At 47.9% G+C, this 23,229-nt stretch overlaps 2 protein-coding genes across 3 annotated transcripts in view; one reads left to right on the forward strand and one right to left on the reverse strand.

The window, feature by feature from the left end:
* Gon4l (gon-4 like) overlaps positions 1 to 1,145 on the reverse strand; it is a 61,094-nt gene extending 59,949 nt beyond the window's left edge. Inside the window, exon 1 of the mRNA XM_048454898.3 lies at positions 1,097 to 1,145. The gene's annotated coding sequence lies outside the window, so the exon portion shown is untranslated. The remainder of the gene's footprint in view (positions 1 to 1,096) is intronic.
* Syt11 (synaptotagmin 11) lies at positions 9 to 21,931 on the forward strand. Of its 2 annotated transcripts, none has more exons than XM_048454981.3 (4): positions 9 to 307; positions 5,460 to 6,286; positions 18,288 to 18,408; positions 19,044 to 21,931. In XM_048454981.3, the coding sequence occupies exons 1-4, from the start codon at positions 274 to 276 to the stop codon at positions 19,352 to 19,354; spliced, it is 1,293 nt and encodes a 430-aa protein (XP_048310938.2). In that variant the 5' UTR covers positions 9 to 273; the 3' UTR covers positions 19,355 to 21,931. The 2 variants fall into 2 exon arrangements, with proteins under 2 accessions (XP_048310938.2, XP_048310930.2); XM_048454973.3 differs by having other exon boundaries at positions 13 to 307; positions 18,288 to 18,411.
* Positions 21,932 to 23,229: the final 1,298 nt, after the last annotated feature.

Here is a 23,229-nt window from a genome sequence, read left to right on the forward strand (position 1 = left end):
TCTTCTGCCGAGGGCCCTTCGGAGAGAGGCGGAGCCTATCTCGCATCAGGACCAGTCTGGCTGCACCTGCATCCTTAGCTCAGAGCATCCCTGGAGCATCTAAGAGGAAAGCGCACCCAGCAACCTGGGATCGGACTGTCGCAGGGGCAGTCACCAGACACCATCCCCTCCCCTGATCTGGAGGTCTACAGCCGCGGCCTCGGTACCGACCGAGATTCCCAAAGTTGTCTGACCTCTGCAAAAGTGTTGCTATCAACAGCCTCTGATCACAACATGGCTGAGATCACAAATATACGCCCCAGCTTTGGTAAGTAGGATCTGACAAACTAAATTTCGAAGCCATCAGGCCGGCGCAAAGCCAGATAGCTGAGGAATGGGCAGGGAGTGAAGTGCAGATGGGATTCTTTCATTGCCGGCCCCGCTAGAATTGGGCCTCAGGTGATGAGTGAGTAGAAGGCTGTGAACAGCGCCTGGATTTCATCTGCGGGCTGCAGGGGCTGGCAAGGCCAGAGTGCTTCCGAGGGTAGGCGAGTCCAGGATGCTAAAACCTTGACCGTAAGCCCTCCGTGGTGCACTGTCAGCACCGCCTGTGGTGATAAATGGCTGGCATGCGGAGGATGTGAACCCCTCCTTCTGGAGGAAGAGAGGTGGGGTAGGCCGAGCCCTCCCCCTTGGGGGCACGCAGGGCGGTGCCCCTTCCTCCCCCTTCTACTTCTGATGGCTGCAGGAGAGGGAAGTGGCAAGGGGGATGGGGCGTCAAGATGGCAGCACAGAGACTATGGGCTGTGTGACTGGCAGCCAAGGGAGGCGGAGGCCTCCGGGGAAAGAAGGGTGCGGGGGTGGGGATCAGAAAGGAAGCCACTCCTTAAGCCGGTCAGAGGGTTGCTAGGGCTGGGGTAAAATGCTAGCCCTGCAAGCTTCGTTCTGCAATGTAATGGTGAGGTCCTTCCCGGTGTTACCAAATGGCGCTTGGCGCCGCCGGGTGGAGAGATGACGTGATGTCTATTTCTGAGCCTCCTGGCAGTGCCTAGGCGCTTCTTCCGGGGCCTTTGTTCCCTGTTTCCCTGGTCTGGCTTTTCAAAAAAGGGGGACTCACCCGTGCTGGTGCTGGCGGGGGCGGCACTCCTGTCTTGGGGGAGGGGCGAGAGAGGCCCAGCCTGGGGGAGGCCGCTTTGTGTACCACAGAAAGCATTACGTCATCTCTCAGAGCGCTAGTTGGCGACCTAGCCCTCTGGGCTCCAAGAACAGTTTTGCACTCCCTAGGGCAGAAAGTGCAATGGAAAAGAGGAGGGAAAGAAGCAAGAGAGCCTTGGCCAAGTCGTTTTCTTTTGGGCAACTCCTCCATAATGACTGAGGAGAGCGAACTTCTCATGCCATGCTTCCTGACCACATGAATTAGTAAAATAAAACTGCCCTGTGATTGGGGTTGTCAAGTGAGAGTAGCCCCAAGTCTAGAATCTTCACACATTCCTTAAGAGAGTATATTCCTCCCACCCCACCCCCCAATTCAAGAGAGAGTATATCCCTCAGACAATCCGGTGTGAGCATTAGGTTCCAGAATTTAGGGTGGAGACACAAACCAGCTTTAATAAAAAGAAAAAAATGGCTTTTCTCGCAAGTAAGAGTTTTAAGGACTAGAACAGAACCCAATGTTCTGTATTCTCTCAACATAGTGAGACATGAGATCAGAGAAAGCATCCACACAACGGATCTTCATGCCCTCAGTGCCTGCTCCCATTTGACCCCAAGGCTGGACTGTAGTTCTGCTTGCCCTCTGTCTGCATCCTGAGTCCTGAGTTTCCCAAACTGAAACCTGTTTTGTGATCCCATGAGAAACCCAGGATTTTCTTTCCAGCAGATTCCTTTCTCAGTGCAGCTCCAGACTCCTGGGAAAGTAGGCGAAACAGAGCCCAACCTGTGCTTTCTTTACGGGCGATTTAGTGGAAATGGGGTGGGGGTAGTCAAACTTTTCTATACTGTGTTTTCCTTAGTCTTAGCGTATCTTCCAGCATAGGTAGTATTATATGCACTCACCAGACCAGGAGAATGAAGCTTAGATTAAGGTCCAAATCAACGAACGAGTCAGGGTTTGAAGCAATGTCTGGCTGCTGCCGTAGTTCATTCTGATTCTGCTGTATGACACCGGTCTTAGTGACAGTGAAAGGCTATGCTTTGGAAGAGAAGTGTGAGTAACCAGGTCTGAGACTGAAGGAGTAGCCCACAGGAAGAATGGGTGCTCAGAATTGAATCGGGTCCTCTGGAATAGGACAGTCCATGCTGTTAGCTGCTGAGCCATCTGCAGCCCCCACCTATATTATTTAAAATGAAAACTCTTCATTTCTTATTGGTTCCCAACTTTCACTAAGCCATGAAATGTTCAGTTAGAAAAAATTTCAGAGACCAGGCATAATGACAGACTGGGGAGGCAGAGGCAGGCAGATCCTTCTGAATCCAAGGCTAACCTGGTCTACACAGCAACTTCTAGGACAGTCAGAGAACAGGGTGAGACCCTTTTTTCAAAAAAAGAAAAGAAAAGAAAGAAAGGGAGCTGGAGAAATGACTCAGCAGTTAGGAGCAGTGGCTGTTCATTCAGAGGACCCTCATTCAACTCCCAGCACCCACAAGGCAGCTCACAACTCCAGTTCCAAGCCATTTGGCTTTACTGTGGTTACCTAGGTGTTTTTAAATATCTCTGCCATTTTTCCTATTCATGTGAGCGTGGGCTTAAGTCGGTTTTTATTTCATCTATTTATTTGTGTGTTTCTTTATTTATTTTGAGACAAGGTTTCTCTTTAGCTTTGGGGCCTGTTCTGGAACTAGCTCTTGTAGACCAGGCTGGCCTTGAGATCTGCCTGCCTTTGCCTCCCAAGTGCTGGGATTAAAGGCAGGTGCCACCAATAACCTGCTTAAATCGGCTTTTAAAAAGTAGTTGGAAGTCTCCTTTGTGAGAGGGGGTTGCAGGATTGTGATTAGTCTTTCTGTGAAGCTCTGGCTGTCCTAACTCACTCTGTAGACCCGGCTAGCTTGAAACTCACGCACATCCTTTTGCCTCTGCCTCCCAATGTCTGGGATTAAAGTCTTGCACCGTCGTGTCCTCTTTGTATGCTCTTTCACACACGCACAGGGTGTGAGAGACCAGATAGTGGTACGGTCCTGAAGACAGACTGGGTTATTAAGAGTTAGTATAGAGGATGGGAAAGGTTGTGGTTTTTTAATTATTTAAGTTTTTTCATGTTTGTTTTGTTTTTTAGTTTTTCTTTTCTCTCTCTCTCTCTCTCTCTCTCTCTCTCTCTCTCTCTCTCGATGTAGCTCTAGATGTTCTGGGATTCTCTTTAGAGAAGGCTAGCCTAAAACTCACTAAGATTCCCCTTCTCTGCCTCCCAGTTAATCTACTGTGATTAAAGGCTAGGAACTCGCCCTGTAGACCAGGCTGGCCTTGAGCTCACATAGATCTACCTGCCTCTGCTCCCAGAGTACTGGGATTAAGGTGACCACCACCACAGTCTGACCCAAGGTTATCAGTGCTAGGAAAACACTTTGCTGTAGACTGGCTCATGTGCTGGGTGCTCTGGATTGGCTACATGGCAAGAAAGGGTTTAAGAGAAAATTACATTTGAACTGTATGTGGTATCAAATTCCTTTAATTCCAACTCTCAGTGGTGGCAGCCAGATTTCAGAGTTCAGGGGCAGCCTGGAGTACAAAGCAAATTCTGGGACAGTCAGGACTATACAGTGAGAGCCTATTGAAGAAGGAGGAGAAGGAGGAGGAGGAGGAGAAGGAGGAGGAGGAGGAGGGGAGGAGGAGGAGGAGAAGGAGGAGGAGGAAGAGGAGGGGAGGAGGAGGAGGAGGAGGAGAGGAGGAGGAGGAAGAGGAGGAGGGAGGGGAGGGGAAGAAGGGAAGGAAAGAAGCAAGGAAGGAAGGAAGAAAGGAGTAGGAAAGGGAAAGGAAAGAAAATGCATTTGACATTTTCTTCCTATTTAAAATGCTAAGAAAATAAATGAGACTCCAGCATATAACAGAAACTTGATATCAAGTTAAGAAGTATACCGTTTGCAGACCTAGAGCTCTTTTCTTTCCCTCTTTCTTTCTTCTATTTTTGACATTTATTTATTCATTCTGTTGGGTGGGACACACACATGCTAAGTATATACAGGTCAGAGGGCTTGCCGGAGGGGTCAGTTGTCTTCCACCATGTGATTTCTGCGGATGAATTCAGGCCACTGGACCTCTGATGGCAAGCACCTTTACTTACTGAGCTATCCCACCAGCATTCTTTTTTAAGGTAGAGTTTTTCTGTTTGCTTGTTTGTTTTTTGTTTTGTGTTTTTTTCTTTTGTTTTTGTTTTTGTTTTTGTTTTCGAGACAGGGTTTCTCTGTAGCTTTGGAGCCTGTCCTGGAAGTAGCTCTTGTAGACCAGGCTGGGCTCAGACTCACAGAGATCTGCCTGCCTCTGCTTCCCAAGTGCTGGGATTAAAGGTGTGCGCCACCACCGCCCAGCTAAGGTAGAGTTTTGGGGTAATCTAGACTGACTTGAAGCTTGCTAGATGAGACATTAGAGTCAGGCTAGTTCTCAACTTGCAATAGCCTCCTAGCCTCAGACTCCCGAGTGTTTGCTGGCATGACTCAATACTCTTTTTTTATTAATTTATTAATTCACATATTTTATGTATATTAGTTCTTTTCTGCATGTATATCTGTACCTCAGAAGAAGGTATCAGACAGTTGTAAGCTGCCATGTGGTGCTGGGAATTGAACTCAGGACCTTTGGAAGAGCAGTGAGTGTTCTCAATCACTGAACCATCTCTCCAGCCTGGCTCAATACTCTTTTAGCTTTGCACCCACTCTGACAACTCCTGCTCACCTTCCCAAGACCAACTAAACTCAATACCGTACCCTTTTCCACACAACTCTCATTCAGTTAGCAAGACAGCCCCGTTGTTGACTGTCTGTATTGGGTGTACTGGATCAGTCTCCTAAAACCAAACACACAGCTCATGCCCTGTGTAACAAATTCCTACACAAAAAGCAACCTTCAAACACCCAGGGCACAGCTTTCTGGGAAGCACAAATAAAACTGACCAATCAAATCTGCAAGTGCTATAAGAATAATCACCCGGGCAGTGGTGGCGCGCGCACGCCCTTAATCCCAATCCCAGCACTCGGGAAGCAGAGGCAGGCAGAGCTCTGTGAGATCGAGGCCAGCCTGGTCTACATGGAAAGTTGCAGGACAGCCAGGCTTATACAGAGAAACCCTGTCTCAAACAAGAGCAACAACAGCAGCTAAGCAAATCTGTTCCCTGACTTTAGCAGGAAGGCAAGAGTACGGGTCACCTCCTGGGCAGTGAGCCGAGAAGGCTCCCACTGCAGAGGCTGGATTGAGGGTAGTTCAGCTCCCAAGGGGCACTCTCTTGTCAGGAGCAGGAGACTTGGTTTGACACACCTCTACTCTCTGCCTTCAGATGTGTCACCAGTGGCGGCAGGCCTCATCGGGGCCTCTGTACTGGTGGTATGTGTTTCCGTGACTGTCTTTGTGTGGACATGCTGCCACCAGCAGGTGGAGAAGAAGCACAAGACCCCGCCATACAAATTTATTCACATGCTGAAAGGCATTAGCATCTACCCAGAGACCCTCAGCAACAAGAAGAAAATCATCAAAGTTCGGAGAGACAAAGATGGTCCCGGGAGGGAGAGTGGACGAGGGAACCTGTTAGTAAATGCGGCAGAGTCTGGCCTGCTGGGCCAAGAAAAGGACCCCAGAGGGCCTAGCTCTGCATCTTGTATAGACCAGTTACCCATCAAAATAGACTGCGGGGAAGAACTGAGGAGCCCCATGACAAGCCTGACCCCTGGTGAGAGCAAAGCTACCTCCCCATCATCACCAGAGGAAGATGTGATGCTAGGATCCCTTACCTTCTCGGTGGACTATAACTTTCCCAAAAAAGCTCTGGTGGTAACAATCCAAGAGGCCCATGGGCTGCCAGTGATGGATGACCAGACCCAGGGCTCTGATCCCTACATCAAGATGACCATCCTTCCTGACAAGCGGCATCGAGTGAAGACCCGTGTGCTTCGCAAGACTCTGGACCCTGTATTTGATGAGACCTTCACCTTCTACGGCATCCCATATAGCCAGCTACAGGATCTGGTGCTACACTTCCTTGTGCTCAGCTTTGATCGCTTCTCTCGGGATGATGTCATCGGGGAGGTCATGGTGCCACTGGCTGGTGTGGACCCCAGCACAGGCAAGGTTCAGCTGATCAGAGACATCATCAAGAGGAACATCCAGGTGAGGAGGAAGAGTGTGCTGGGGAGGAATGGTAGGTGGGAGGGTCAAGGGAGCGCTGGTAGCAAAGACGGTGACAGAGAAGGTACTGAGCTCTTAGCTCTCAGAGGTAAGCAGCAGCAAAGTGAAACAGAAGACCTGGGAGATGTGTTCCTCTCACAGTCAAATTCTAGAAGTCAAAAAGGCAAGTTGTTTCTAAAATTTCACTTAATGGTTGGTATCTTGGTGTTGCATTCAGCTTGCTCAGGCTGGTGCCACAGCCCCAGCCCCTGCACCACGTATCCAGTGAAGGGGCTGCCCGAGTGCTCTAAACCTGTCATCTCCCTTGAGGGAGCATGCACTCCTACTCCTGGAAATCTGAAACCTCAGCTTTCTCTCCTCAGTGGGTATAAATATCATAAATATGTCTTTTTTTTCCTTGAGAAGGGGTCTCTATATATCCCTGGCTGTCTCAAATGTCTCAAAACCCACCAATAAACTGGCCTCAACCTCACAGAGATCTGCCTGCCTCTGCCTCCCATATACTGGGATTAAAGGCGTGAACCACCAACTTTTGTCTTATTTTATTTAATTTATTTGTGGGGTTTTGTTTTGAGACAGGGTCTCATGTAGACCATCCTGACCTTGAACTTGATGTGTGACCAAGAATGCTCTTCAGCTCCTGGTCTTCCTGCCGCTGAGATTATAGGTGTGCACTACCATGTCCAACAATGTGCTGTGTGTGTGTTTTATTTTTGTTCTGTATTTGTCTTTTTATTGAATTTATGTATTATTTATTTGTATATGTCTGGGGGAACACACATGTACATGTGTGTCACAGCACGTGTGTGGAGGTCAGAGAACAACCTTCCGGAATCAATTCTTCCCTTCCACTCCACAGGCTTGGTGGCAAGCACACTGACCTGCTTAATAATCATCTCAGTGCTCCCTGAGTGTTTCTTTCAGAGATATTTTTATTATTGTTGTCGGTGTGTGTGTGTGTGTGTGTGTGTGTGTGTGTGCCTGAGGAGATCAGAGGTTGTTGAGTTCCTTGGAGCTGGAGTTTTAGGTAGTTGTGAACTGCCTAATGTGGTTGCTGGTTCTCTGCAAGAACAATAGGCGCTCTTAACCACTGAGTCATCTCTTCAGCCCCTGTTTATGTCTTTTTAAATTTATTTTATTTTATTTATTTTTGTGTGTATGGTCTTTCAAGATAGGGTTTCTCTGTTGTAGCTTTGGAGCCTGTCCCAGAACTTGCTCTGTACACCAAGTTGGCCTTGAACTCAGAGGTCCACCTACATCTCCCTCCTGAGTGCTACAATTAAAGGCGTGCATCACCACCGCCCAGCGAATGTCTTTTTATAAGCATGCTGTAAATGCAGTTTAATATACTACACAGTTTCCAGGCCCTGACGTTTATCACAGAGACTTTTCCTTTCTTACTCCTTTCCCTTGTTTGTGTTAGGAGGAGAATAAGGCCTTCCACACTGCCTTTTCTCCCTCTGTCCCCACTCAGGAACATTGCTCTGGAATTAATTTCAGAAGTACAGAGCACATACAGCCACCCGTCCTGGTGGCTCACTCACTTCTTCCGCAGGTAGGAAGCAGAGCAGTACTGAGTGTGTGCACTGAGGTTCTGGAACTGGCTGCCTGGCTCCGCATCTTTCCAGGGGTATGATGGGTACCTGACTCCTCTCAGTCTGCACTCCTCAGCTGACAACATTGCCTTCCTTGCTAGGTTATGATGATGACACAGGTAACGTGCCCAGCGTATTGTCACCCTTAGGAGTCCTCACCCTATTGGACGAAAAGACATCTTTAGCTCTGCTTGTTTGCACCCTTGAGGCTGAACAGAAACACAGGGCATGTTGCTCAGTGAAAGTGGACTTGTCTAGTATGGGAGAGGCCCTAGCTTCACTCCCCAGGCAAAGGAGAAAAAAAAGGAGGGGGCTTTAATTTTTAATTTTTACGCAGAATCTGATGAAGCTGAATAGGACCTTGAACTTGTTATTCCTCTTTCTCCGTTTCTCAAGTGCTGGGGTTACAGGTGTGCACTATCGCTCCCCTCTCTGTGGTTCTGGGTTTGTGCATGCGAGGTAAGCACTCTACCAACCGAGCTGTGTCTCCAGCACTGGTTTCATTGTTTTGTTTCATGACCGGGGTCTTACTATTTACCCCCTATGTCCTGGATCTCACTATGTAGACTGGGCTGCCTTTGAATTTACAATAATCCTCCCATTTTTGCTGACCAAGTGCTAGGATCCTGTACCAGCCAATCTGACTGGGCAACATGGCAGAGGCCTGTAAACCCAGCTTTGGTAGGTGAGAGCAGGAGGATTAGGAGTCAGCACAGGCCGCACAGAACTTTCCCTGGTGTGTGTGTGTGAGTGGGGGAAGCACACACAAGGGGCTGTGGATGTGACTGAGTTGGTAGAGCGCTTGTCCATCGGGCACAGAACCTTTGATTGAAACATGGAGGATTCTACCTATAGTTCCAGCATTTAGGAGGTAGGAGCAGGAGGACCAGAGGCTCAAAATCAGCACAGCCTGAAATACATAATATCCTGTCTCAAAAAGAAAGGAGGAAGTAACAGGAAGGGAAGGGAGGGAACAAATCCTTTGTTCCCCTCTGTCTTCTCACCACCTGCTTTCTTCAGGTGGTCTGACTCCCATTTCTAGAGGCTCCAGAGTCCATCTCCACTCTCTGCCTTGTTCCCAGCGCTGCCCACCACTCTTCCAGTCCACTCATGGGCTCACGGTCCAGCCCTGTGAGAGGGGCTGGCTCTGTGCCGACTTACAGCTGGGAAGAGACTGGCAAGAAAAGGAACTGATTCAGGCTGGAAACAAAACAGCCGCAAATCCAGGGCACTGGGCAGAGCGCACAGACAATGGCATTTGCTAAACTGCCCGGAGCTCTTGGGGAGAGCCAAGTTTCTTCCCACTTTATTAACTCCTTTCATGAGGATGAAGCCAGGGCTAGGATCCTGAGCAATACATCTCAGTAGGAGAGGTCCAGACAGGACCCCTGAGTTTGCCAGACTCCCACACTTCCTGAGCCCATATCTCTGATCAGCACCTGGGATTCTGTCTGATTTCATCCATGCCATACGCAACACTCCTCAGTCATTCCCAGGATCCCCAGCAGAACAGCCCCCAAATGCCTGCTCCTGATCTTCCTACGACAAAGCGCCTGCCCTTCGTGTGTGTCCCTCATAGGCTTCAGCAAGAATCACTAGACATTTCATTTCCCAGTTCATCTCTAAAAGGTACCATTTATTGTTTAGGGGCTTAGGGGAATGTGTTGGGGATCTAACGCAGGGTCTGACACACACTGAACTACATCCCCAGCCCAGGGCATCCTCTTACAGCTCCTAACCAAATTATCTTCCTTCAGAGATTGCTTGGTAGGAGGGCCGAGACTGGCCTAGTCGGAGTACTCGCTGCACAAGTACTCCACACAGAGGTTGGTGGTGTCTGTGGTGATGCGGTTCTGGGTGGAATCTAGGTATGCACTCTTCTGAGCTCACACTCCAAGCCCCAGACTTGGTGGTGATGCGGTTCTGGGTGGAATCTAGGTATGCACTCTTCTGAGCTCACACTCCAGCCCCAGACTTGGTGGTGATGCGGTTCTGGGTAGAATCTAGGTATGCACTCTTCTGAGCTCATATTCCAAGCCCCAGACTTGGTGGTGATTGTTTTTTGTTTGTTTGTTTGTTGTTGCTTTGTTTTGTTTTGTTTGTTTCCTTACAGGGTCTCACTGTATAGCTCTGGCTGACCTGAGCTATGTAGACCAGGTTGGTTTTGAATTCATAGAGATCCACCTGCCTCTGTCTGCCAAGTGGTGGGATTAAAGGTATGTGCCACTATGCCTGGCCTATGGAATTAATTTTGTAAATTTTTTTAATTTATTTATTTTATGTGCATTGGTATTTTGCCTGCATAGATGTCTGTGTAAGGGTGTAAGGTCTTGATTTTACAGACAGTTGTGAGCTGTCATGTGGATGGTGAACTCAGGACCTCTAGAAGAGCAGTCAGTGCCCTTAACCGCTGAGCCATCTCTCCAGCCCCAAGTTTATTTTCAATTTATGTGTATGGGTGTTTTGCCTACATGTATATTTGTACACAACTTGTGTGCCTCATACCCACGGAGGCCAGAAAAGGGCACTGAATTCCCTGGAACTGGATCTGTACAGATCGTCTGAGCTGCCATGCAGGTTCTGGGAATCAAATCCAGGTTGTCTAGAAGAGTAGCCAAGTGTTCTTAAATGCTGAGCTGTCTCTCCAGCCCTTGAAAATAAATTTTTTAAGGATCTGCTTTGTTTTCTTATATTTTACTTAATAAACATAAGTGAACTCCCTTTCTCATGAGCCTGGAACAGGAGAGGAGGGAGCAAAAGCTGCAGGCTAGGGGAGGTGGGAGAGAGGTGGCCGCAGAGTCCGTGAGAGTCTGAGATGGCCTCTAATGTTCCTTGGATCATGTTGCTTACCTGGGGCCGTGGCATGGGAATGAGAGGGTCCTTAAAATCCCAGATTTACATGGGACCTCCAAGGTCATCCAGTCTAGCTATTGGACTAAAGGGAGAAAGAAAAAGTGTGTCAATACTCCAGAAACACAAAGAGAGCTGCTTCCTGTGGAGAGGCGGAGGCAGTGGAATGTTCAGGTTTTGTTTCTTGCATTTTCTCATGGTTGTGATTTAGAGTGGTATTGGCCCTGCAGATGTCTGGTCCCGCGAAAGGGTTATTGAGGGCACAGAGGCCCCCCCCCCCCCCGCAGCACAGATGCAGGCCAAAAATTACTCTGAAGGCGGCGTTCAAGTAGTTACAGGGAAGTGGTGCTGTCCTCACCCAGGTTTGCTTTCTGAACATGTCCTGTAGGATCTTGGTCCTGGTCCCCTGTGCCACAGTTGGAGGCTCTCTCTCAGACACAGCTGAACCTTCCCTCCACAGCTCCCCATTTGCTTGCTCCACAACAGGGTCTTTACCTCCTTAGGTCTGGGACTGGGACACAGCCTAGATCCCAGCCCTCAAAAGAGCCATTGATAGGGCCACTTGAATTGAGAATTGGATAGAAAGGAAAGAGGAGGGGCCGAGGGAGCAGTATGAAGCGGCTATCCCTGCAGAGTGGAATGGCATTTAGGTAGTGTTGTGGCTGCAGGCCTGGGGAGCACAAAGGCTGCTGAATGGAGGTGGGCGTCCTGCCAGAGGTGACAGAGGAGGTCAGGAGGAAAGGGATTGTCTGGGAATGATTTAGGGGAGAAAACTAGAAGTTTTCTGTTTTCCCGAAGAACTAGGGATGGGGCACAGAGATTTTGATTTCGGGTGACTCCGCAAGAACAGATTATCTGGGGAACAGCTTTAAGGAAGAAACTTATGGATTGCTTTCAGGGCTTTTGGGTTTGGTTTAAGAAAGGGTCTCCCCCAGGCTACCAGATCTAGGTTCAAATTTGCCATCTTCCCTCTTAAGGCTTTGTAGTAGCATGGTTACAGGCAGGTGCTTGGTCTAAGCCATAATCCTCTTTATTTGTTTGATTTTTTGGTGTGTATGTGTGTGTTTTAAATAGGAAAGTATCCTTTTACATTTTTTAAAATGTGTATGAGTGTTTTGCCTCCATGTGTATCTGGTGCCCTGGGAGGTGAAAGACAGTCGTGGATTCCCTAGAACTGGAGTTACAGAGGTTGTGAGCCAACATGGGGGCTGCTGGGGACCAAACCCAGGTCTTCTATAAGAACAGTAAGTGTTTTATTCCACTGAGCTGTCTCTCCAGCCTAGTATTTGGAGTTTAGAGCCAGGCTCTTAGCTAACACAGGAAGACCTTGAACTCCCTGACTCTAGCACCTGTTAGACAGTGGGATTATTGTGTGAACCTTATTCAGCTCACATTTAGGTAGTTTTGTTGGTGAGACTTCAGAGATCAGGAAGTCTGCTGTGAGATTCTGTCTCCTAGAACTGTCCTCTGACCCTGACAATCTTTCTGCCCGTTCTTCCAGAAGGATCCCTGAGCCTTAGGTGCAGGAGTTGTGTTGAACCTTTATCAGTTGGGATTGGACTGTGGACTCTGCATTTTGATTAGTTATAATTGTCTGTGGTGGTCTCTGCCTGTTGCAAAGAAAAGTATCCTTGATGTGTCATGAGAACTATGCTTATCGCTAGACCCTGGAGAAGGATTGACTTTGACCTTGAGTTTTGTGCCTTCCTGTCTCTTCCCTTCAAGTGCTGGGATTATAGGTGTGCTCTACCATGTCCAGTTTTATATAATGCCAAGCATCAAACACAGGACTCTGTGAATGCTAAGCAAACCCTCTACCAAATGAGTTACATGCCCAACCTTGGTATGTGATTCTTTTAGCCCACCTTTATGCTTTCTCCACATTCAAGCCCTAAAAGTTCTTCAGTTCCATCATAAGGCAAGGGCGGTTACAAGATGGCGACTTCAAGCTGGGCCACCGGTGGTGGCGCACGCCTTTAATCCCAGCACTCAGGAGGCAGAGGCAGGCAGATCTCTGTGAGTTCAAGGCCAGTCTGGTCTACAAGAGCTAGTTCCAGGACAGGCACTGAAACTACAGAGAAATCCTGTCTCAAACCACCCCCCAAAATGGCGACTTCAGCAGAAACAGCTCCTAAGCCAGGTGACTGTCATTAGCCCACTGAGGACAAGACCCCGAAGCATGGTTTCTCTGCATAGCTTTGGGACCTGTCCTGGAACATTTTATTTTTCATTGGGTGTGTGTGTGTCAGTGTGGTATTGGAACATATGTGGTTGCATCCACCTGATTTGGGTTCAGGATAACAAACTCAGATCCTCTACAAAAGCATTATTTACTCTTTTTTTAGTATTTACTTTGTGTGTATGAGTGTATGTGCCTGTATGTATGTATGTATGTATGTATGTATGTGAACTGTGTGAGTATGGAAGTAAAAGAGGACACCGATCCCTGGAACTGGAGTTAAAGGCAGTGGTGAGCAGCCATGTGATGCTGAGAATGGAAACCAGGTCCTCTGCAAGAACAGCAAGTGCTCTTGAGTAACGAGCCGTCTCTCCATCTCTAAGAAAAGGTTTATTGTCTTTGATTTTTTTTTTTTAAAACAGGGTTGTCTCTACATAGTCCTGGCTGTTTTGGAACTCACAGAGATCCTCCTGCCTCTGCCTCCCGAGTGCTGGGATTAAAGGTGTGTGCTACTACCACTTGGCAATGTTGTTTTATTTATGTGTGTATACCTCTGTGTGTGTGCCAAGGAGACCAGAAGAGGGTATCAGTTCCCCTGGAATCAGAGTTCCAGGTGATCATGAGCCACCTGACATGAGTCCTGGGCACCAAACTCAGGTCTTCTGAAAGAACAGTGCACATGCTTAGCCACTGCCCCATCTCTCCAGCCCATCTGAGGGTATGAGCACACAACAGATTGTCCTACTTTATCCTAGATTCAAGATGGCAGGGAGGCACCATCACACCCACCTTGATTGGTTGGTTTTGAGACAGGATCTTGCTGTGTAGCCCAGGCTGACTTCAAATTCCAGTCTTCCTGCTTCAGCTTCCCAAGTGCTAAAATGACAGTTACTGACAGTTCCTCACAGCCCAAAGCCTTCTGGATCTGTCCATACAGGAGTGAAGTAACTATCTAGTGAACCATGAACTATATAGTATGACCAGGAACTCATTCTACTTTCATTTAAGAGTTATTTATCTTTCTTTTGTGTGTGAACGTTCGCCTACACTCTTGCACTGTATCTCAGGGGACCCTGAGAAAACTGAGATTAATGGTCAAATTCTTGGAAAAGAAAACTAGTTGTAACATTTGTTGTCCAGTCTCAGAATTGTTCCCAAGCAGAGAGATCAGCATATATGTGATCTGTGTTTTGGTTTTTCTTGGCTTCTTTTGTCTGTAGGCAGGATTTCCAGGAGGTCTCTTCCAATCAAGCCTGATCTCTATTAACCTTAAAAGAATCCACAGCTTTTCATTTCGTGTGGAAAAAAGCATAGCCCCCCACCCCAACACAATACATTCTCTGAATTCCATTTTGAAATGAAGGCATCCCTGGAGTATCTGGGCCGGTAATTCAGCAATCCCTGTTACAACCCCATGTCTCCCAGCGGCTGTCATAAAAAAAACTCAACACAGCTGCATACAGAGTCCCTGTGTGTTTCCCATCTTTACATGTGCTTTTTTCTTTTCTTTTCTTTTTTTTTAAATATATATTTATTTATTTATTAAGTATACAATGTTCTTTCTATGTGTATGCCCGCACGCCAGAAGAGGGCACCAGATCCCCTTACAGATGGTTGTGAGCCACCATGTGGTTGCTGGGAATTGAACTCAAGACCTTGGGAAGAGCAGGCAATGCTCTTAACCTCTGAGCCATCTCTCCAGCCCGCTTTTTTCTTTTATACTATCTTACTCTCTCTTTAAAGAATTTATTATTTTTAAACTATTTATTTTTTCCTTTGACTATCTATCCCCTGCACACTTTTATGCACACTGTAACCTGTGCAGAGGCTTTTTCTGATCTGGACCTGTCTTTACTCCTTGTCTCTAGCCTTTCCTGGCCTCATGAGCCATACCTTAAACTGTTAAGTGACTTTGCACTGGCGGATGGCTCTGCCCTGCTTGGGTCTGTTAGAACTGAGCCTTAAGCCTGTTTAAATGTTTAACTGAGAGTTGCATTCAACTGCCCAACTCTTGGGAGCTGGTGCCTGCGCTATGGCAGGCATTCTTACTTAGCTTGTTGTTTCTACTTAATGTGCTGTCTAGTCAGCACCTCTTTTTTGGGGGGAGGGGGAGCGGACACTTTTTGAGACAGGGTTTCTCTGTGTAACAGCCTTAGTTGTCCTGAAACTAGTCTGTAGATCAGGCTGAAACTTCAACTCACAGAGATCTGCCTGCTTCTGCTTCCCGAGTACTAGCAATTAAAGGTGTGCACCATCACTGCCCTGCCAACGGCAGAGCCTCTTAAAGGAGCCGTATCTTTTTTTCCCCCAGCTTTCTCAGGCCATATATAGAAATTCAGACCCAACATTGGAACACCAAATGTAGACCAGGCTTTCTTTTGGGCCACTTCCAAATCATGACAAGGAGACTTAATATTAGTTATGAACGCTCAGCTTTATCTTACGCTTTTCCCGCTGGCTCTTATAACTTAATCTAACCAGTTTCTCATTATCTACACTTTGCTTCAGGGCTTTTACCTTTATTTCATTCTGTATGTCCTATTCCATGTCTGGCTGACAGGTGCCTGCCTGGCTTCTGGCCCTGGGCATGTCCCTCTCTTTCTCCTTCATTCTTTCTCTCTCTCAAGCCTAGAATCCTCCTTTTATTTATTCTCTCTGCCAGCCAGCCCCTACCTATCCCTCTCCTCCCTAGCTGTTAGGCATTCAGTTTAGGGTTTCTCCGTAACTTTGGACCCTGTCCTGGAACTTGGACCAGGCTGACCTTGAACTACAGAGATTGGCCTACCTCTACCTCCTTGTGTGCTGGGATTAAAGGTGTGCACCACCACTACTCAGCTTTTTATTAGACCTGTCAGGTGCCTTAGGCAGGCAAGGTGAAACAGCAACCCATCTTTACAAAATTAAACAAATGCAGCTTAAACAAATGTAACACACCTTCACATAGTTAAAGTGATATCCACAACAAGCCTCCTTTTGGGTACTGAAAATTGAACCCAGGTCCTCTGCTAAAGCAACCAGTGCTCTTAACCTCCAAGCTAACTCTCCAGTTCCTGGTCTAATGATTTCTAATAAAAAAACACACATACACACACATTTGTGTTTGAATGTTCTGCCTGTGTGTGCACCGTATGTATGCCTCGTGCCCGTGGAAGTCAGAAGTGAAAGATGATGTCAGGTTCCCTGGGGTTATGGATGGCGGGAGCCACCACGTGCATGCTGGGAGTCAAACTGTCATCTGCAGGAGCAGCAGTCCTCATGACCACTGAGCCCTCTCTCCAGCCCCTCATTTCATTCTAATGAACTGAAGCTAATGAAGACACCTACAGCTGACTGTGTCAGAAGGTATTTCCCAGAGGGGTTACTTTCTTTTTCTTTTCCAAAAGCTGAATGGAAGCTGTAGCTTGCCAAGAATGCCAAGGCCCCAAATTAAATCCCCAGAACTACTTCTCCATTTAGAACAGTGGTTCTCAATCTGTGGTTCGTGACCCCTTTGGGGTTTAAATATCAGATATCCTCACATTTTGGATATTTACATTATGATTCATAACAGCAAAATTATGAAGTAGCAATGAAATAATTTTATGGTTGGGGTCACCACAATATGCAGAACTGTATTAAAAGATTATAGTGTTAGGAAGGGCAAGAACCACTGCTTTAGAACGAGGACCAGCAAGCTGGGCAGTGGTGGCCACGCCTTTAATTCCAGTACTAAAGAGGTGGATCTCTGTGAAAAAGGCCAGCCTGGTCTACAGAGAGAGTTCCAGAACAGCCAAGGCTACACAAAGAAACCCTGTCTTCCTGGAACTAGCTCTGTAGTGCTGGGAATAAAGGCCTGTGCCACCACCACCTGGCGAGAAACCCTGTCTTGAAAAGAAGCAAACGAAACAAAGACTAAAAAGAAAGGAAAAAAAGGCATGATGATGTTTCGGTGGTGAAGGAGCTTGCCTCCAAACCAGGTGGTCTACACTAATGCTGCAAAACTAGGAAAAAAGAAGACTACAAACCTGTCCTCTGACTTCTACATGTGCATCACGACATGCAAATGCGCACGCACACACACACAGACACACAAACACACACACACATGAGTAGACAAATGGAATTAAAAACAAAGAAAAAATAGTAAACTAGTTGGGCGGTAGTAGTCACACCTTTATTCCCAGCACTCAGGAGACAGAGACAGGCAGATCTCTGTGAGTTGGAACCCAGCCTGGTCTACAGAGTGAATTTCAGGCCAGCCAGGGCTACACAGAGAAACCCTGTCTCAAAAAAACGGGGTGGGGGGGAGGCCTGAAGCAATGACTCAAAGTTTAAGAGCACTGACTGCTCTTCCAAAGGACCTGAGTTCAATTTCCAGCAGCCACATGGTGGCTCACAACCATCTGTAATGAGGTCTGGTGCCCTCTTCTGGCCTTCAGGCATACGTGGAAGGAATGCTGTATACATAATACATAAATAAATCTTAAAAAGGAAAAAAGAGCCAGGTGTGGCAGTATACATCTATTGTGGGCAGTAAACCCAAGCCTACGAATAATGAGTTTGAAGCAGTCTGGGTATAAGAGATGCTGTGGTGGCAGAGAGAATAAACGAGAGTGAGTGAGTTGTGTGTGTCCTGGGTGAAGCTCAGTGGAGCACCTGCCTGCCTGCCTGCCTGCCTTTCTTTCTGTCAATACCGGGTTTCTCTGTGTAGCCCTGGATGCTCTGAGACTTGCTCTGTAGACCAGGATGACCTTGAACTCTGAGATTCACCTAACTCTGTGTCACTATCACCTGGTCAACACTTTTTTTTTCTTTTCTTTTTTTTCTTTCTCTTATTTTCTTTCTTTCTGAGACAGGATTTCACTATGCAGCCCTGGCTGAAAAGGGCAGCCTCAAACTCCTGCATCAACTTCGGCAGTGCTGAGACTAAAGGCCCAGCTAGGGGTAGAATATCAGCGTAGTATGCAGGAGGCCCTAAATTCAGTTCCCAGGACCACCAACAGAAAGAAAGAAGGCACAGGAGTCAACATTTGCATCAGCCAGCGTAGCTTTCAGAAGTCAGGCTGACTTCCCATGCTTCTGTACCTGGTCTGAATACACACCCTTCCGTGCCCCTCAGCACATCCACCTACTGGCTCTTCCTTCTCCCCTGCAGATCTGTGTAGTCCCTGCTCCCCACGAGGCTTCTCACCTGAGGTCTCTCCCCTGTAGATCTGTGTAGTCCCTGCTCCCCACCAGGCTTCTCACCTGAGGTCTCTCCCCTGCAGATCTGTGTAGCCCCTGCTCCCCACCAGGCTTCTCACCTGAGGTCTCTCCCCTGTAGATCTGTGTAGTCCCTGCTCCCCCACCAGGCTTCTCACCTGAGGTCTCTCCCTTGCAGAAGTGCATTAGCAGAGGGGAACTCCAGGTGTCTCTGTCATACCAGCCCGTGGCACAGAGGATGACAGTGGTGGTCCTCAAAGCCAGACACCTGCCGAAGATGGATATCACCGGTCTCTCAGGTAGCAGCTATTTACTTCAACCCATTTCTCTGTCTGAACCAACCCTACTCCCATCCAACTGTGGCCCTGACATATCCCAACATGTCCAGACCCCTGCCCTCTTTCAGGGCCCACCCAGTCTTCTGTCTACTTTTCCTCCCCATGACTAGGCCAGTAGACTTCCCCAGCCACCGTGGTGCTTGGGGTGAGCCAACAAGGGTACTCTAAATCCCATGCATGCGGTGAGATTGTTGAAAAAGACTGCCGGTATCTGTCCCCATCCCCCCGGACGATCTTCCTGATTCCTTCAGACCTGTGCGTGGTCTACTCCACACCTGCTTGGTTTCCCCAGCCCCGACTGAAGCAGCTAGACTCACGTATATGCGTGTCAGGTGCAGCCACTGATGCCCTGATGGTCAGCAAAGATACGGACAGAATCTCCTCCCTCTAAACCAGTGGGTCCTCATGTTACGGTGATCCCAGCCATGCAAGTATTCCATGGCTACTTCATAACTGTGACCTTGCTGCTGTTATGAATCATTACGTAAATATCAGACGGGACACCGAAAGGGTCAAGACTGCGACTTAGATTCTAGACATACAGCAGAGGACTGTGTCATAGGCCTGTCTCTTTTTCTTCTCTTTGGGGGCCCCAGATCCTTATGTCAAGGTGAACGTCTACTACGGCAGAAAACGCATTGCCAAGAAGAAAACCCACGTCAAGAAGTGCACTTTGAACCCAGTCTTCAATGAGTCCTTCATCTATGACATCCCCACCGACCTCCTGCCTGATGTCAGCATTGAGTTCCTTGTCATTGACTTCGATCGCACTACTAAGAACGAGGTGGTGGGGAGGCTGATCCTGGGGGCACACAGTGTCACAGCCAGTGGTGCAGAGCACTGGAGAGAGGTCTGTGAGAGTCCCCGCAAGCCCATAGCCAAGTGGCACAGTCTGAGCGAGTACTAGCTCCTTCTTGCCTCCGACCCTGGGGCCAGGCTGGGGAGGCACACGGCGGGGAGAGATAACAGAGAAGCTGACTCAAAACCTCATTTTAGTCGTAGAAGAAAATTTCTTACAAAACAAACCACACAAAGAGCATCTTACTGCACACCACTGCAGGTCGGTTCTTAGCGTGAGAAGTGTTCTCTTCTTTGCAAGGCACTAGACGATCTTTTGTTTTTAAAATGGGGGGAGAGAAGGAAAGACCCCACAGTCTATATATAACAATGTAACCTTATACTTGCATGTCTAATACAAACAAGAAATTAGCCTAACCGATATCAAGTTGCAGATTTTAATCCATGAAAATTGTGTTTTGTGCCGAACTGTATTTGCTGATCTCCTGAAATTGGCCTCCTCCTATCAGGCTTCTCTGGGTTATTCCCGTTTCCCATCATAGCAGAAGAAAAGTCTACTCTTGTAAAACCCCGTGTTCCCATCATTCCATCCTTTTTTCTATCACCTCTCAGGTCTCTACTCTTTGGCCGAGTTTCAAGTCCAGAGTCTGGAGTAAGCAGAGGAACAAGTGGGGTTTGCAGGAGAAAGAGTAATTGAGAATGGGGTGTCTGTGTTAGCCACTTACCATAAAGGAGCAGCAGGCCGCCAGTGACTAGCAACAGCATGGCGGGATTGGGAGGCGGAACCGGACTTAGGACTTGCTGATTTCTCTGGAAGCTTTGGAGACTTCAGCTTCAGCCCAAGGGAAGTACCATTGAACACCAGCTGATCCCGAATGCTACGTGCAGGTCAGGGGACAGGGAAGGAGATAAAATCCCTGCAGAAGCTCTGGCATCCCCTTATGCTGTCGATGCTGATGGAAGTTGCTTTTCCATCAGCATCCTCAGGATTTGCTCCCTGAGGTTTACAGTAATGGTTCTTAAGAAAGCTGAGTGGGGCTGAATAGTGAGATAATGTGGATGCCTTCAGGGCCCACGCTCTCCTCAGCAGAGAGTCACACCCCACGGTGAAGTCCTCCGTCTTTCTGCCCCTGGGCAGGACAGTGCAGAGCCTGGGCGGGCTCCTGGAGCTCAAGTCTCGCATGGGACTCAGGAGTGAAAGGTGAGCCTGAGCCAAGTAAGACACAGCTTGATCCAGGGCCTGAAAGCTTGTCTGTGACTGAAGTGCCCCCTTCCCTATAGGACCATCACTCTCCAGCTTGCTTCTGAGAACAGGTGGAATGACCAGCTTGGTTTCCATGGCGAGGGTGGTGACACTGCCTTTGGTGTCCCTTAGTGCTTGTAGATTTGAATCCACTCTTCCCCCACACACACATACTCATCCTTTCATTTTTTTGTTTTGTTTGTTTGTCTGTTTTGCTTTTCCCCTGCGGGATTCTTGGCAACGCGGACGGCCCTGTATAGGCAGGGAAACCCATTCTGCCCTTGTCCCTCTCCACCATTGTATCCCGTGATCTGACTCAGTGTCCAGCCATCAGCTGGGGTCACACCACTACAGTCTCCGCCCTTTAACCCATGGAATGTAAATATTGTATCATACGTAGGAGACAATACTTTTTGTTTTCTAAAAAGGCATTTTGACATAGTTTAACGAAAACCTGGCGGGAGCATTCTAAGCCCCATTAGGGAAAAAAGTCGAAATGGTTCCTCTTCGTCGCCTTAATGTGTAAAGATCAGAAGTCGCTCAGCAGCTTTATCTCCTTCCTTGAAGCAACGCTAAGTGACAGGTGGAGTCCAGTCTCCGACCTGCTGTGTGTGCCTCTGTAGCTCCTCCTGAGAAGTCGGGAACAGCCTCACCCCTCCTCCCTTCCCCATCTCCCCGCAGCTCAACCCCTGGCAACCTCTGGGTCTACTGAGCAGTGGGGTGGGGGTGGAGGGAGCTGAAACTTCCCCAGGCTCGGGGCTGCCTCCGCGCAGGATCCCTCCTCCTACCTCAGGCCTGATCCAGCGTGTCCGAAAGCTTCTTAGTTGACTTTGGCTTTCACATCTGTTCTTCACAGAGCTCACTGATGTGGGCGGAGGCAGACTGCCTCTTCCTGTCAGTTGAGAGACAGACAAGAGAGTCACATCTTAGCTTTTTTGCACAAGGCACTTGTGGTTAGGAATAGGTTAGGGAAAGGTCACTCCCGATTTCCCAGCAGCCAGTCCTATGTAGATTTCTTGACTCTTTGGGACTATGAGAATTATTCCCATTATCAACAGCTCCCTTGTGAGTTCTTCCTTCTTTGCGTTCTCAGCAGTGCACAGCCGCAATCTGCTGTGCTAGAGAGAATTGCTGTATGGGACCAGGGTGACCTACCCAGGGGAGGGATATGGAAGACTTTCAGTACTGGTCATGACAGTGACATTACCCTCACCACAATCCCTCTCCAAACAGGTTGTCTTTCTTTACCTTGTGTCTTCTCTTGTAAAAATAAAACTCAAAATAAAAGTGTCAAATTAAAAAGAAAAAAAAAACAGAACAAGCTAACACGAACTGTGTGAAGTTGCATAATGCCGTGACGCTAACCTGCAGTATGTAACGCTGTCTGCTGTGTTGACTTGTTGATGCGCCACACGTGCAGAATAAAGACTGATTCACAGTGAATAGGCACAGTGGTGGAGCCTGGTTTTCTTCAAGCTGGGGGACTGTGACTGATGACGGCACTCGGGCACCCAAAGGATGCTCTAGGCCAGTGGTTCTTGCGTGACTGAGAAACTGTTCTGCCACTTTGGCTACACAGGCCTGTAAAACAGGTGTGATTTGTAAAGCCACAACCACCAGGAGAGAGGGCAGAATTTTTTTTTTGTTTTAGATTTATTTATTTTATATGTAGGAGTGTTTGCCCACATGCATGTATGTGCATTGTCTGTGCAGTACCCACATACTAGGTACTAGTTCTAGGAGGTCAGTTCCTCCTAGAACTGGAGTTACAGGTGGTTGTTAAACTACCAAATGGGTGCTGGGAACCAAACCTGGTCCTCTGCAAGAGAAACAAGACCCTTAATTTCTGAGCCATCTCTCCAGCCCCTGAGATGGTAGGTTTTAGTACTGATAACTAATCTGCCCCTTTAATTGAAGATATGTATTCCAAAATGAACCACTTAGTGGCTTACTGAGCCTTGCGATAGCTCAGCGGATCCTGGCCTCTCTTCTGAATTAATCTCAGGAAACTGTACCTTTTCAGTTTTCTTCTGTCTTTTCCAGAGCCGGTGCCTGCCCTCCCTGGTGCTCAAGACGTTCTCATTCCCTGAATTCCACTTCTCTTTGCCTCATGTGGCTGCTCACAAAAGGCATGGCCACCCCTCCTCCCAGCTGAATGGGTTGCAGTTTTCTTACCCTGTTGATTTTCTCTTAAAACTCTGTTGATAACTGGGGTGGGGAGGGCAATCTCCAATCAGCACCGGGGTAGCAAAAAACTCCATGAAGGCAGCAAGGGCTAGACTTTTCTCTCTGAGGAGAAAATACAGAAGCACACTTTCTGATGGAAACTTTCTCTTTGACTTAACAAACAAACAAAAATCTTAAACAATCCTGTCTGAGATTTTCTGTCTCCATGCAGCTACATTCTTTACATACAGCTACATGTCTCTCTTTACATACATCTCTCTCCTGCATGCCATACATCTCACACACAGTTACATCCATTTCCACATGGTGGCTACACATTTTTCTTTGACACACATTTCTCTTCTGCATCTCTTTTCTCTGCAGCTAGAGCTCCCTCCTCCTCCACACAGCCACAAATCTCCACACAGCCACAACTGTGTACCTCATTTCCACAGCTCTCTCACCATACGGCCCTCTACGTGGCTCCTAGGCACAGCTCCTCCACGCAGCAGCAGCTCTTCCACACAGCTTGCTCTCTCTCTCACACTCTCCACACACACACACACACACACACA

Source organism: Myodes glareolus, chromosome 17 (genome assembly GCF_982192425.1).
Source record: "Myodes glareolus chromosome 17, mMyoGla1.1, whole genome shotgun sequence".
NCBI lineage: Eukaryota > Metazoa > Chordata > Mammalia > Rodentia > Cricetidae > Myodes > Myodes glareolus.

Coding starts and splice junctions, on each gene's coding strand:
- Syt11 (XM_048454973.3), top strand. CDS start 274: ATGGCTGAGATCACAAATATACGCCCCAGCTTTG. Junction 6,287..18,287: donor TCATCAAGAGGAACATCCAG/GTGAGGAGGAAG, acceptor TCTCCCTTGCAG/AAGTGCATTAGCAGAGGGGA. Junction 18,412..19,043: donor TATCACCGGTCTCTCAGGTA/GCAGCTATTTAC, acceptor TGGGGGCCCCAG/ATCCTTATGTCAAGGTGAAC.